The sequence below is a fragment of the Aptenodytes patagonicus genome, chromosome Z (genome assembly GCF_965638725.1).
Source record: "Aptenodytes patagonicus chromosome Z, bAptPat1.pri.cur, whole genome shotgun sequence".
Taxonomy (NCBI): domain Eukaryota; kingdom Metazoa; phylum Chordata; class Aves; order Sphenisciformes; family Spheniscidae; genus Aptenodytes; species Aptenodytes patagonicus.
Genome location: NC_134982.1, coordinates 65801903 through 65815335, shown reverse-complemented (window position 1 = coordinate 65815335; position 13433 = coordinate 65801903). Strand labels below are relative to the sequence as shown.

The window sequence follows — 13433 nt, the reverse complement described above, 5'->3', positions numbered from 1 at the left end:
AATAATACGAATATTTAAAACTGGCACAAATATAACAACATTTCTGACATTTGAAGAACAACTTTTTAAGAATACAATAGCAATTGAAAAACTGTAAGGCTTACGTTGGAAATTGTGACAAAGCACAATTAAAAATTATTCAAAACCAAAGTATGTGTTAAAACTGTGCTACTCATCAGCTGGACAGCATTTTACATTTACGTCTCTGAGTAGTTCAGTTTATGCTATAATCCCTGTAACTGCAGCCTGTAGCAGTTACTGACTGGATGATGTAGAGAGCCAGTATTTTGTGAAGCAGTTCATTTGCAGCAAGGATTTATGCTTTACTCTTGTCTAAAACTTGGAACAAAAAGCGAGTTATATGAAGCCTGTTATTTCCATTCACTCCTGAAATGTCTTCCTCTAGAGTAGAAAGATAAGAGTCTTCTCAGTATGAAGTTATTTTAAGATCCATAGCTTGGCAAACTCTGGGGCAAGAAATTATTGAAACTTTCTATCTTTTGAAAGCAAGGTCCTTGTCAGAAATTAGGGAACCTATTTTCTCTTATAATAATATGAAGTAGTGCCCATTATGAGCCAGATGTGCTCCAAATATTTAAAAGCAAGCTCCAGCCTCAAGAGGTTTGCAAAATTTCATCAGACAGTAATAGTATTGTTAAATAACTGACAACTTTACAAAATTTGACTCTATTAGCAGCTTTAGTTTGACATCCTCAGAAAAATCAGTCACTAACTGTCATCATTGGTCCATAATCATTATGTGCTATACTAATCTAAGGCTTATAAAAAAATTAAGCCAGTAGATAAAAACCTCACTTTTGGTGACAAATTAAAAGTGATTTAATTTAATATGAGAGTTTATACTATACTTGCATGATACAACATTCAGTTTTTGGTGCTCTCAGTCAGAACATAATGGAATGACAGAGGTGTTTTGAACTTCCGTCTTGAGCTCAAACTCAATATCCTATCCTGGAGATTTTCATCACCTGTCTTGAGAACTACAATCCAAACATAGCTATGAACTGAAATTACTGCACGTTTAAAATTCTACTCTTACCTTGTTTGCCACATCTCCAAAAGTCAAGTTTGTCAGAGCCATTCCAGCATACCTCCTTAAGGTAACACTATAGTGATCATTTGTAAGTCCATACATTTCACAATCCACTTGCAACAGTTCAGCAATGGCCTGCAAACCTCCTTTAAAAACAAACAAATAAGAAAATAAATATTATCTGTACTCTAGTATCATGAGTACAGTACATATATACCAAGAAGCAAATTGCATTTATATGTATGGAACAAATCTCAAACATCTGAAAACCAGAAGGCTCAGAAAGGTAAATAAACGGTTGAATCCTGTGCTTAGTAGCAGCTGAAAGGTATGATACCATGACATTGAGGTCTCAGGGGAAAATGGGAACAGGAGGAATTACGAGGAAGTAAGAAGCACACTCATCTTTTAATTCCACCCAGCCAAAATCATGTTTGACCGATGAACTCGCACCAGTTACATAGAAGGCTAGTTAGTAAATCTGAAAATTACTTATTTAATTATTATCACTGAATGTTATTTTATGAGAAAAATACATAGAATATTTTCATTGATAATGAAAAGTGGCAAATTAAGGAAAATTGCATGCACAGAATTTACTGAGCACGGACTAAAAAATTCAGGCTGTTAAACAGGAACCAACTCATGACAAAACAAAACAGAACACCAACAAAAAACCTTCCGCCCTGGAAAGCAGTCTCCATTGTAAGTCCAATACTTCTAAAATTGCAAATATTTCCATAATAATAATACTCTTCCAAAATTCACAATTCATGCCAGAAAAGAGAGTAACTGACATAATTTATCCACTGGGAAATGGTCTGGTTAATTTAAACTGCATTCATCACTTAGAGGGCAACAACTGACACAAATGAACTGATGATCTGTTTAAACTAGTAGTAAAAAAAGCCATATATCCAGTGAGGTACTCAAGGAACGTCAGCGTTTCCAGCAAGCTTCTCAAAGGAAGTCAGAGAAATACATTTGGTCTTACCAAGCTCATTCATCGCATGCCTGTGTTCTTCATCAAATGAAAGTTTCATCAAAACACACACTGCGGGACAGATTTGATGATCCACTGGAGCAGGCACTGATCCAGAAATAGGTAACAATTAGTATTTCCTAGGTAATTTTGTCTAGATCATAAGTTATCCAAAGCAAATCTAATCTTAAGATAAGTCAATTGCAGTGTTGTTCAGGGTTTGTATCTTCCCAGTAACCCACAGACAGACAGTTAGTTAGACTCTTACTAACAAATGTGTGTACTAGAAATATATCTGATGCTGAAAAAGAAATTAGAGAGAATCCTGAATATATGTATTAAGTAAGAAATAACAAAAAAATTACCTTATTACTTTTAAAAAATTAATAATCTTAGTCAAATCAATAAGGTTTGATATTCTGGTGGCATTAAATAATACACCACCTAACGTGAAGCTGCTTCTTTGGTTGCTTTGTCCTTATGAATGGTTAATTAAACCCTTTGTTTCATAACCAAGAAGTTTTTAAATTCATAATTTTGTGAGCTAGATTCTGGCTAATGCACAAATGGCATTGGTGCATCTTGTTCAGAGCCCCACTCCTGCTAAATGGTTCTTGTGGTAAACTCCAACACCCATGACACAGCTCACTGATTTCAGTAGTACTTCTGTCACCTACAGCCTGTATTTAGAAAATAGCCTCAATTCAGAAAAGCAGCTAAGCAATCCAGAAGGTTAAATATTTTTCCTATCTGTTCCCTGAGAAAACTCCTATTCACTTACACTGTCACTTCTCTCTTATTTCAATACTGAAATATTTCTTACACCTAACGTTATAAATAATGGTTCATATTATATTGAATAGATTGAGATTAAAAAATGTGTTCTTTCTGTCCCTCTCCTAAAAGAAATGTGCTATCTCCTGGATACATCTGCATGAAAAGCAATTTGGGATTATTTATTTAGGTATGTTTCTTTATCCATTAAAATGTAAAATAGAATGAGTACATACTCAATATTAATTTACAGATTATAAATATAAAACACTAGAATTATTATCTGGAAAGCACACCAATGTCTGTGATTTAAATAACAAGTTTATAAATGGGGTATCATATCTGTAATAGATACTATTTCCTAACACTACCTCAACTTAAAAAAAAAATATATACACACATGCACACACACATACATATAATAAAACTTACATACATTCAATGAGAATTCAGATTAAAATTGTATTCGCTGTAAATTCACTGTTTTCAATATATCCTTGAAACACTTTTATATGGCTTGCAGAACCTACTTGGGTTTTTGTCTTGGTCCATGCCTTGTTCATGTGCTTCCTGCCATTCCCAACACGTTTCACAGTAAGCACGGATCTGCTCCAAAAGATGGAGCACGCGGATTTCCCGTCTGCCTCGCTTATCATCAGGCTGGGAGTGAATGATGTTATGCAGTGCTGCGCTGGCTCTGGCACGGGCCTCTTTACTACCACGAGAGTTTCCTAACAAGACAGAGTCTTTATCGTTGCCATGTAAAAGCTGGATGAGGAGAGGAAGACATCCAGACTGACGCATGGCTATGCAGCTGTCTTGGGAGCTAGACATTGCTAGCAATGTTCTTGACATGTCATCTTTATCATGAGTACCAAGCATTGATAATAATGAATACACCATTTCCACCTGCAGGTCAAATGATTTTAAAAAGTTACATTTAAAAAATACATATTAAATTAAATTAAAATGAAATTTGAATGGTACACATGAGCAAAAAATCCTTATTTAATAGCGCAAAAAGTTGTGCTATTTGGAAATAATTAAGTACTATTACTACTTCAGCATTCATAATCTTAACAAATTTCACTTAGTGGTTAAATGGCTAGAAGAAGTGGGTGGTAGCTGTATGTAACTGTATTAATCTACAAGACCAATGGCAAATATGTCTAAATTTCCATTGTACAAAAAGGTTAAATAAACATACTAATGAAAGTGTTTGAGAAATCGAAAATCTATTTAAAATTAATTCTGTCTCAAAAAAAATGCTCTGTATGAATCACACTTTCATGTAAAGATGCCCTTCAGTGAAAAACTATTTGTTATATGGCATTAAATACAATTATTCTAGACAAAGAATGATTACATGAATTTTTAATTTACATTGTGCTAAAAAGAATCTTACATCCATGTATTTAAGTTTCCTTTAAAACTATTTCAAATTAATCATTTTTTGTTATGATGACTGGCTTGCATATGGAGCAGGTTATTTACAGCAAATGCGAAACTGAAGAATTAACACTTTTTCAAGTTTACAGGGATAAAACCAGTAAAGCAAACAAATGCTCATTTAATATATATAAAATATTGAGCATTTGTCAAATTAAATCAAGCCATGAAAACCCAGCATTATAAATTTAACTTGGAGTAACCAAATTTCTCATAAAAAAGTAGCAATTTTTGAGGGATTCCCTTGGCTGTCGTGCAATACAGTGGTCAACGCACTATTTGGTTTGTCTTTCCCATTCTGTTTTCTTCAGTAATAGATTTAGATCAAGAAATGCATTTGGTTCTTCAAGTAGAATAACAGGACGTAGAGGATGATTTTAGATACTATCTAGAAACTCCAAACTCCTAAAGCCAAGATAAACAGGAACATTCAAAATCAAAGCACAACACAAAGAAACTATCAAAGCGAACTGTAAAGTAGCAGTGTGTGTGTTTCTCTAGAATATACCAATTAAGGAAGAAATGAGACTTTGGACTGTTAGACAAAGTTTTCTACTAAGAACTAGATACTTGCATTGGTTACCAGACCAACGAATGATTTTATTTGGCTTCTTCAGAAGCAATTATAATGTGCCTGAAGATGAGTACTAATACCAAGTTATAAAAAAATTGGATAGCAGTGGGTAGACTAAGCAGGAAGTCTGTTAACATGTACTTCTCTAAATACTATAGGATTGCTGAAGCAATAGAAATCTTAGAATCTGTGAAACTGTATGATCACATGCAAAATCCACTGAAATAGTCTTGGAGCCAATTTTATGACAGCCTAGCATCCCAGTTTGGAGATCCTGTCTTCTTGGTCTGGGAAAAATCAAATATAGCGTTAAAACAAACCACTGGGATTCTTAAAGGAGAGTGAATTTAATCTGCTCTATGCATGCCTCTTGACAGATATTTCAAGTGGCAGCTTTAATCCAGTGTCGTTTAGATTTGGAAGGTAAAGTTTTTGTCAGAGAACAAAGCTGAAGAAGCCACGAAAATCCAGCCTCCAGGTTGTGGCAAATATAGTATAGGAAAAACTAAAAAAATACTTGTCTGTCTGTCTCTCTTTGGATACACACACTGCCCACAGACACATGTCCTTCTGCATCTATAAACGCATTCCTCTACTTAGACTCTCCACCACTTTCCCTTCTTCTCATGCACTAATGTTAAGCTTTTCCTACTCCACAGCACACTCAGTTCAACCTATTTCTTTGCCTGTATCCTTCCAGACTCAGTCCCTGTCCCTGCCTTCAGGGGCTCTCCTGTTGTCTCCAGCTTTTGGGAACTGTACATTGTAACGCTGTTTTAAGGCCCAAAGTAATTAATACTAAGTCAAGCTAATAGACCCTGCTTCCCAGAAGGCTGCGCTCAGCACACCACCAATAGTATCCATACTGCTGCCGATTCCAGAGGCAGTATAAACTCCAGTGGTTCATTAACTCCATTTTGTGTTACAGGTTTGCCCTTTTCTTCCCCTCTCTTTCCATGCTGCACATATACTTTGAGCACAGTCTTTTGTGAACAGACATTTATCACCGTGAAGGGCTTACACAATTTTACAAGGGCTTACACTTTTTTTTTTTTTTTTTTTTTGTCTGTTTCATTTCTTAGCAATTGCATCTGTTTTGTGGCTTTGGACTCTTGAAAAGTATTCGAAGAACCGCTCTTAAAAGGGTCAGTTTTCAGCATGGATTATAAATCAACATCACAAGCTTTTTAGATATTCTAGTAATTTCTAGCAATCATTTTTTCGTTACTGTAACAACTCTTAACTGATCATCAACAAGTAAAAAAAAGGACTTCTCTGCTTATATTTTAGAAGTTGAAAAAATATTCTAAAATTTTAACTCCATAAAATCACTATGTGTGGATATATCGTTCAGCTAATATTAGTACTATTGGCAGAAACAATGAGGTTATTGTATTAGTAAAAATGTAGCATTAGCGACCTGTGGTTTGTAATCTTCGGTTACCTTGGTACCCAGATGACTTGTCAGTCTGCGAGGAACAGAATAGTTATTACTAGAGCTCATAACACTGGCTGTCTCATGGTCCATTCGAGCAGCAGAACCCTACAAATTTAAACAACAATTCAGTATAAAACAAAGTCTGAGTGAAAAAACAGCTATTGCCTAATTCAGTTTCATCACTGGATCATGAAATCGTACCGATAATAATGAACTGTCAACTTACTTTTGTTAAGTTAGGTCCTCTCTGCCCTGACACAACTTAGAGGTCACGGTTAAACTGGGTTTTATTAACCATTTTTCCTGAAGTTAAGTCTCAATAGAGTTGTATTTTCAATGGAATTATTTTATAATCACTGTTTTCACCAAGAAGGAGGAGAAGTGGACTTTGCAACAAACCAAATTACAATTTTTAGAGAGGAAAAAACAGCCTCAACTTTTATGTCAGATTATGTAGTGCATAGGAGTAAGTCTGTACTTCTTCAGAACACAACCAGGTATGCAAGAACTGACAAGTAAAAAGAGATTCATCTGGACAAGGAGTAACCCTACTTGAATTTGTCCGTATCAAAAGCAAATTATGAGTGGATGAATCTATTTCATTTTTTAATGAAAAGCTATAAAATAATGCTGACACTATTTTTTGTAATTTTCCTAGAAATTATTGTAAATAGCATGCTCCTACCTGTAGTAGCAAGACCCAGTTATTAGCATCTTTGCCCTCTTTTAATCCATTTTGTGCATTTACGTTTTTCCTTTTTTTTACCATCTTTCACCCACTGACCCTCTTTGCCTTTTTCCTCCTTTGTTGTTGCTTGCTTTCTTTTTCTCTGCTTCCTATCTGTGAAGTTTCCCTTACTATGTCACTCCCTTCCTGTTCACTTTGGGGAACTTAAAAATACATTTGAAGGGTGAACACCTTCAGTAGCAGAACACTGTTTTACCGAGGTAGTCACTAGTCTTTTGTTGATCCTCTACAAAAGCTAAAATCTGTTCATGAAATTACTAGCTTGATTTGCAAAACAACATTTTCAAGCTATCCGGATCAAGGAGTATCAGTTTTTTTCAATAAAAATATATAACACACTGAACAAAACTGTACGAAAGACACTTTCAGATAATTTCTATGTTTTTTTCTAGGTGCACCATAAAGAAAGAAGAATATTCCTCTCCAAGTATTTGCTGTTCATACAGTTGAACATCTTAAATTTGAAGTTGAAAGTGACTATTAGTAAAAGGTAGGAATAAATTCATGTAGTGTTTGTCTAGACAGAAAAAAATTCTAGTTATACTGGAATATTTCAACACACATTATTATACTCATTACACTCTCCCATTTGAATCCAGAACATTTCATGCATGCTCCAGAATAAGTATTGTGCTAAAAGACTATGACTAGAATGATTGAAATTCACACAATTTATTCTAATATATATTTCCTGTGTAAACAAGCCCTTATTTTCTCTGTTGAGTATAGGAAAAATTCAAAACCTTAAAGCTTAGAATGAAAATTGTATTGTAATTTCTCAATTATTCACTTAAATAATCTGAAGTGCTAGGAATATGGGAATGAATTCCGAGATTTTTACACTGAGCAATCCCTTCATATCATCTTGACTTCAAAGTACATTCAGAGGATTACAGGCTCAACATAATGTACATGCCAGAATTCTCCATCACTAGGTTCAGTATGATAGTTTTATCCAAGAAGGTAAAAAAGACATAAGTTTGGAGCACTACCTATTAAAATTCACCATGGTGTAGACAGAAATAGCATAATTTTCCTATTGTTTCCCCAAAATTGTATCAACTTTGATTCAGAGAACTATTTCCTTCAAAGCCATCATGTGGCCTTGCTACTTGGAGAATGCCAGGATGCCCAAATGAAGTGTAACTACATTTCTTACTGGCTCCTAGAGACTGATCTGAAACAACTAGTGTAAGGTGTGCAGCTGTTCATCTGAGAAAATGGGAAATGACAAGGAGATGTTATGTGCACCCTTCTTGTGTAGAACCTTCTCTTTCAAAATCTTCTGTCTACTTCATCGTGTTTTTTCCTTTTATACTTTACTGTCTTTCACTCATTGTTTTACTATGCTTGCTATTAACTCTGTTAATTAGGCAATTTTCCCTATTTTGTGGCACATTTTTTGAACAAAATAGACAATCTCATTGAATGCCTTTATAAAACTTGCAAAACAAAGGTATGAAAAAAATTTTACTTCAGCAGCAGGATAGCAAGTGTAATGGAAAAGAGAAAACAGCTGAAAGATGGTGCAGAAAAGGACGTAACTGAATCCTGAAAAATCCTGGATTCAACTGGCAGTGTTTCAATTAACACTGATTATATGACTACAAAACGAATTAGAACCAAATGATTTGGTTTAAACTTTTTTTTGCACTCAATTGGATAGTGATTGCTCAAAGTATATCGAGCTGGTTTATCAGAAATAATGTTATGCCCAATCCATTAACCTCCTCTGTCTGGACTTGCACTGAAAGTAAATAATCCCCAGATGTCTCTTTTAACACAGATTCAATGCCCTGGATCTATCCACCTCCAGGAGGAAGGAATATGCACGTTTTACACATTTTTATGAGGCGAAGTTCAAAATTGCACAAATCCTCAACATAAGACCTCAAATGAAATATGAATGAATCTCTCACTTGCATAAGTCTGCCAAGACCTGACAATCCCTTCTTCCTTCCTTCCCTGTAAAGTATCTGTTGTCCAGATTAACTCCTGATTCATACACTGAAGATGGATGATACAGCCACAATGCATCAACTATTTAAATACATTATACTTTCAGCCCCAAAGCAGCACTGAACTATTTTTTTCCCAAACAATAAAGCTGTCATAAGAATTAGAGTCAGAGCCTCAAGCAATTGCTCAGATATGGCTGATAGAACTTAATTCCAAATGGTGATCAAACATATTTCAAAAGCAAAATTATGGGCTGTGCTTAATGTTTAATCAAGTGAAATTATTCTAGCCAAACCACAATTCTTCCTGATAAATCTTCTTGTACAAGACACTTTCAGAAGGATTGAAATAATTCTACTTCCCTGGAGTAGCAAAAATATTTTGCATATGAATTCAGCTATTAAATTTGTAGTGTGAAGTTTTAAGAACCCAAATTACTAGTGGGAACGTCTCAGCTGCAGTTGGTAATCATGAAGGGAATGATCATTAGTACATGGTAAATAAATCAAAGTATTTTTAGACAAAGAGAGAAGTCAAATTTTGATAAATATTTGTTTTAAAAGACAAGTCAAGAATTTAATGTACCCCTCAAAATATTCCACTGATGTATTTCACTAATAAAAGGACCATCAGTGAAAGATTATTTAGAAGCATTTAAGTAACCCTGCAGCCCACTTCCAGGAGATTACCTCACTGATACTACTGTTTCAAAGCTTTATCTAAAACAGTATTAAAGAAACATTAATGATAAACCTGCCATTTGGTTCTCCTTTTTTAAAAATGACTGATATTTCAGTGATAATACCTAAAGTGAAAATTTGAACAATCTTCCATAATTAAATCATACGTCTAGTATTTCAGTTCACCTACAATAAAATACATTTTCTGTCGTCGTTTTTATCTCCTTCATAGCATCAGGCTCATTAATCATTTAAACGAAAGAAAAATGCTCCCTGCATCATCGAATATTTATACTTCATCTTATTAAAACATTTCCTTCCAATAAATACAAGAAATTTCTCACATATAGATGGAAAGAAGAAAAACATACATCTTTTTAAAATGAGCAGGCATACAAACACTGTAAGGTATATACCAATATATAAGCATTGTACATTTTGAGTATTTAATTATACTATCAGCAAACAAAATAATCAATTTACCTGACCAGTACTGCCAGTTGCCATGCTGATTTCTGCTGCTCCTTGACCTTCATTCTGCCTCTCTGTATCATGGGAACCTGCATCATGCTTGCTTTGAGGTGCTCGCTGTTAATATAAGAGTTTATGAAATTACACACAGAAATGAAGTACACTTTACCATTCAAAGCTCTGTAGACTGTGAATGCATCAATGCCGCATCCTCACAAAGCCACTGAACAGTACTTTGTACATCATAACCCTTAGCCTCAATAATTAACAGCTGAGATTGAGTGTCTTTGGAAAAACTGCAAGATGAAAGTGAAGCATGTCCTCTGAGGATTATAGCCCTGCAAGACAAAGGATTTGCTGTGAGACACAGAAACACCATTTTCCACCAGCTGTGCTCACATTGCTATCAGAAATGTAATAGAACTGGAGCAAACAACTGCCTTCTCTGCACTGTCCCGTGATCTGTGTATTTACTGAAGACTACAGCTAGCATAGTTCAATTAAGCTTTGCCTTCAAAGACGAATAATTTCTGTGTGAACAGAAGGATATCTGTACTGTAAGAATCCTTCTAAATTTTAAGGACAAACAGTGCAGGAATAACCACTTTGATGCAAATAAAATTTATATAACCTGATACTGATCCCCCTAATCATGTTTTATCAAAATAAATTCAGCTGATCCGGCAAGCTGGTACAGACATGTTTCAGTTCCTTCAGGAGACCCAATTTCCTATACAACTACATTAAAATTAAACTGGTGTCTGTGCCACTGACAGGGATCATAAGATCAACATGAAAATCAGGCCTTTAAATACAGTTTCTTAATAAAGCAAATAGAATAACTGAGCAGTTACGGTGTGAAGTATCCAACATTATCATCTAGTGTGTTTAAAATGTTTCAGATTTTCAGAAAGACATAAATAATCCTGTCCTTGGAAGTGGCTTGAAGTCTGGAGTTGAAAAGGTATCACCATACCTCCAAAGGATGATTATTCTCACAGTACTAGTTTTGATGCCAAATCTCACTTTTCAGACTCAGAGGCTACTACCTTAACAGACAACACTCTTGTATCCCTCTCAATTAATTTAACTACACCTGGTATATTAAATTCAGTTTCTATGTGGCTCTACAATATTCTTGAGCAGTACAGCCTATGATAGCATAGTCTGCATCATCTTGCTTTATGGAAATTTCTCTTTAACTTTTAGCAGAAACATACTTCACTTCAATGTACATACACTGAAACTTCTTTAGTTACCTGGTGATCAAACTCATACAGTATCACTAGCATACTAGCTCTATTTTGTTCACATAAAGACATTAAGTCTCAATCCCAGAACATACTTAACGTTGAACAGAATTTCAGAAACCAGTAACTAACTAAATACATGTGAAGTGATGATTTAGGGATCCACTTAAATGAAATCTATACAGTTTAACTAAAGCAGTAAGATATGCCAAAGAACACAGTAGTCTTAGACAAAGTAAAAACATGAGAAAATTGAAAACAATGATGGGTAACATTTTTCTTAACATTGTATGTTAGTTATGGAAAATGAGTAACCCACAAAGCAAAACTCACAAAATATTTTAGGAGACACATATTACTATTCTTTCAAATCTGATCTGTAATTCTAAAAGTCACCATCTCTGTCATTGTGTATGAAATGACATTGCTATTGATGCTCATACAATGACTAAAGAAATTTTGGTTCCCAATACAAGACTGGGGACCCAGTCAAGATCAGGCCTTGCTGTACTACATGCTGAATACGGTACAATGTATTATATGCTGAATCCCTGTCTCCACAGTACTTTCAATCTTGAATAAAGTGTAACGATGAGTTTGACAAAATCTAGATCTAAGCCTCCAGTATAAGTTAGGACAGAATTTTCCAGTCATTAGGTGACAGTAATTTTCAATCCCATGAAGAAAGTAGTATTCAGCATACCTAGAGGTGACAAGCTGAACTGTTCATCAGCCAGGCTCTGACCCACAGGGTCACCTGAGGGGGAATAATGCTACTCTTCCAAGAACGCTCCTGGGTTTGGGGCAATTTTTTTGGGGCAGTGATGATAGTGTATCTATTAAATAGTTTTGACTCATCTAGAGCACAAACATGGAGATATTTCATTCTCTGACAAGAAAAGTTTCTGCTCTCCTCAGCACTCTCTGTCCTCCTCCTATTGACATACATTTTGTTTGCTACATGCTATTTATGAATGATGTGGCTTCCTGTTCCCCTCAAGCGCTTTGAAAAATATGCCACTACAAAAAGTAGTCACCATAACACCCCAAATTAATTTATAATTATAAGGCATCTTTTAAGTTACTAGCAGGACTTTAAATGCAGTATGCACTCACAACATGTACAAACATGCACACACATCAGTGTCACGTAAGTCATCAGCTGGACTTGAATGTCAAATCCACAAGTTCACAGCGAAGAGTTTTTACCACTTCAGCTACTGAAGTAATTTGAAGTGAGAAGCTGTTCTCTTCATGCAGACTGACCCAAAGGAGTTAACAATAACAGAGGCTGCAGATAGCAGATATGTACTGAAAACGGATTCTTTATATAAATATAGATACCGATTATAGATGTATTAATATATATTTAAGTACCAGCATGTATTTATTATATATGCATAGTATAGAAAATATAAAAATAAGTATCCACACGCACATATGGATAATTAAAATATATTTTTGTATAGATATAGCATTTCTGTAAATCAATTAATACTCATCTGACAGACTGTGGATTAGTGGTTATAAAGACAGTATAACCACCGCAAGTATGCCCCCTCTTCGCATTACCTTTTAACACTGAATGTAGGACCTCTGGATGAAAACATATAAACTACCAACCACATCAGCAAAGAACCAGCGCACGTGAACAGCAGCAGACTCCGTCACCTCTACATGAGGTACAGCAGCTCGAGAATGGCACACAGGTCCCCTGGGTTAAACAGCACCACCTATTTTGAAGCATGATTTTTGAAGAGGCATAAGCTGGGTTTATAGCCCTCTGCCATTTCTGAATTCTGGCATCAGAATACAAAAGTCACTTTAACGCAGTATGCTTGTTTGCTCTTGCAGCAAAATGGTGGAAATCCGCACGTGCCTATTACAGGAAGAGAGCGCCGCTCCCTCCATCTCGTTTGCCACTATTTTCTAAGTGCTTCTGAAGCCAACAATAACTTGTCAATTATTAATTTCCCTGTATTTACTAGCAGGAAAATGACAAATCTCTAGCTATTTTATGACATTTGCAAGCATAGTAGGCCTTGATCATTTTT

The 13433-nt window shown here is 35.1% G+C and overlaps 1 protein-coding gene across 3 annotated transcripts in view; it reads right to left on the bottom strand.

Moving 5' to 3' along the window:
• Nucleotides 1–13433, bottom strand: part of APC (APC regulator of Wnt signaling pathway) — a 104438-nt gene that overhangs the window by 17298 nt on the left and 73707 nt on the right. For 2 of the 3 annotated variants that reach the window (XM_076362494.1, XM_076362493.1), the window contains exons 8-12: nucleotides 10142–10246; nucleotides 6254–6376; nucleotides 3341–3719; nucleotides 2049–2144; nucleotides 1061–1200 (exon numbers count right to left, since the gene is read on the bottom strand). In XM_076362494.1, the coding sequence (XP_076218609.1) occupies nucleotides 1061–1200; nucleotides 2049–2144; nucleotides 3341–3719; nucleotides 6254–6376; nucleotides 10142–10246 (843 nt within the window). The remainder of the gene's footprint in view (nucleotides 1–1060; nucleotides 1201–2048; nucleotides 2145–3340; nucleotides 3720–6253; nucleotides 6377–10141; nucleotides 10247–13433) is intronic. The other variant, XM_076362495.1, reaches the window with a different exon arrangement.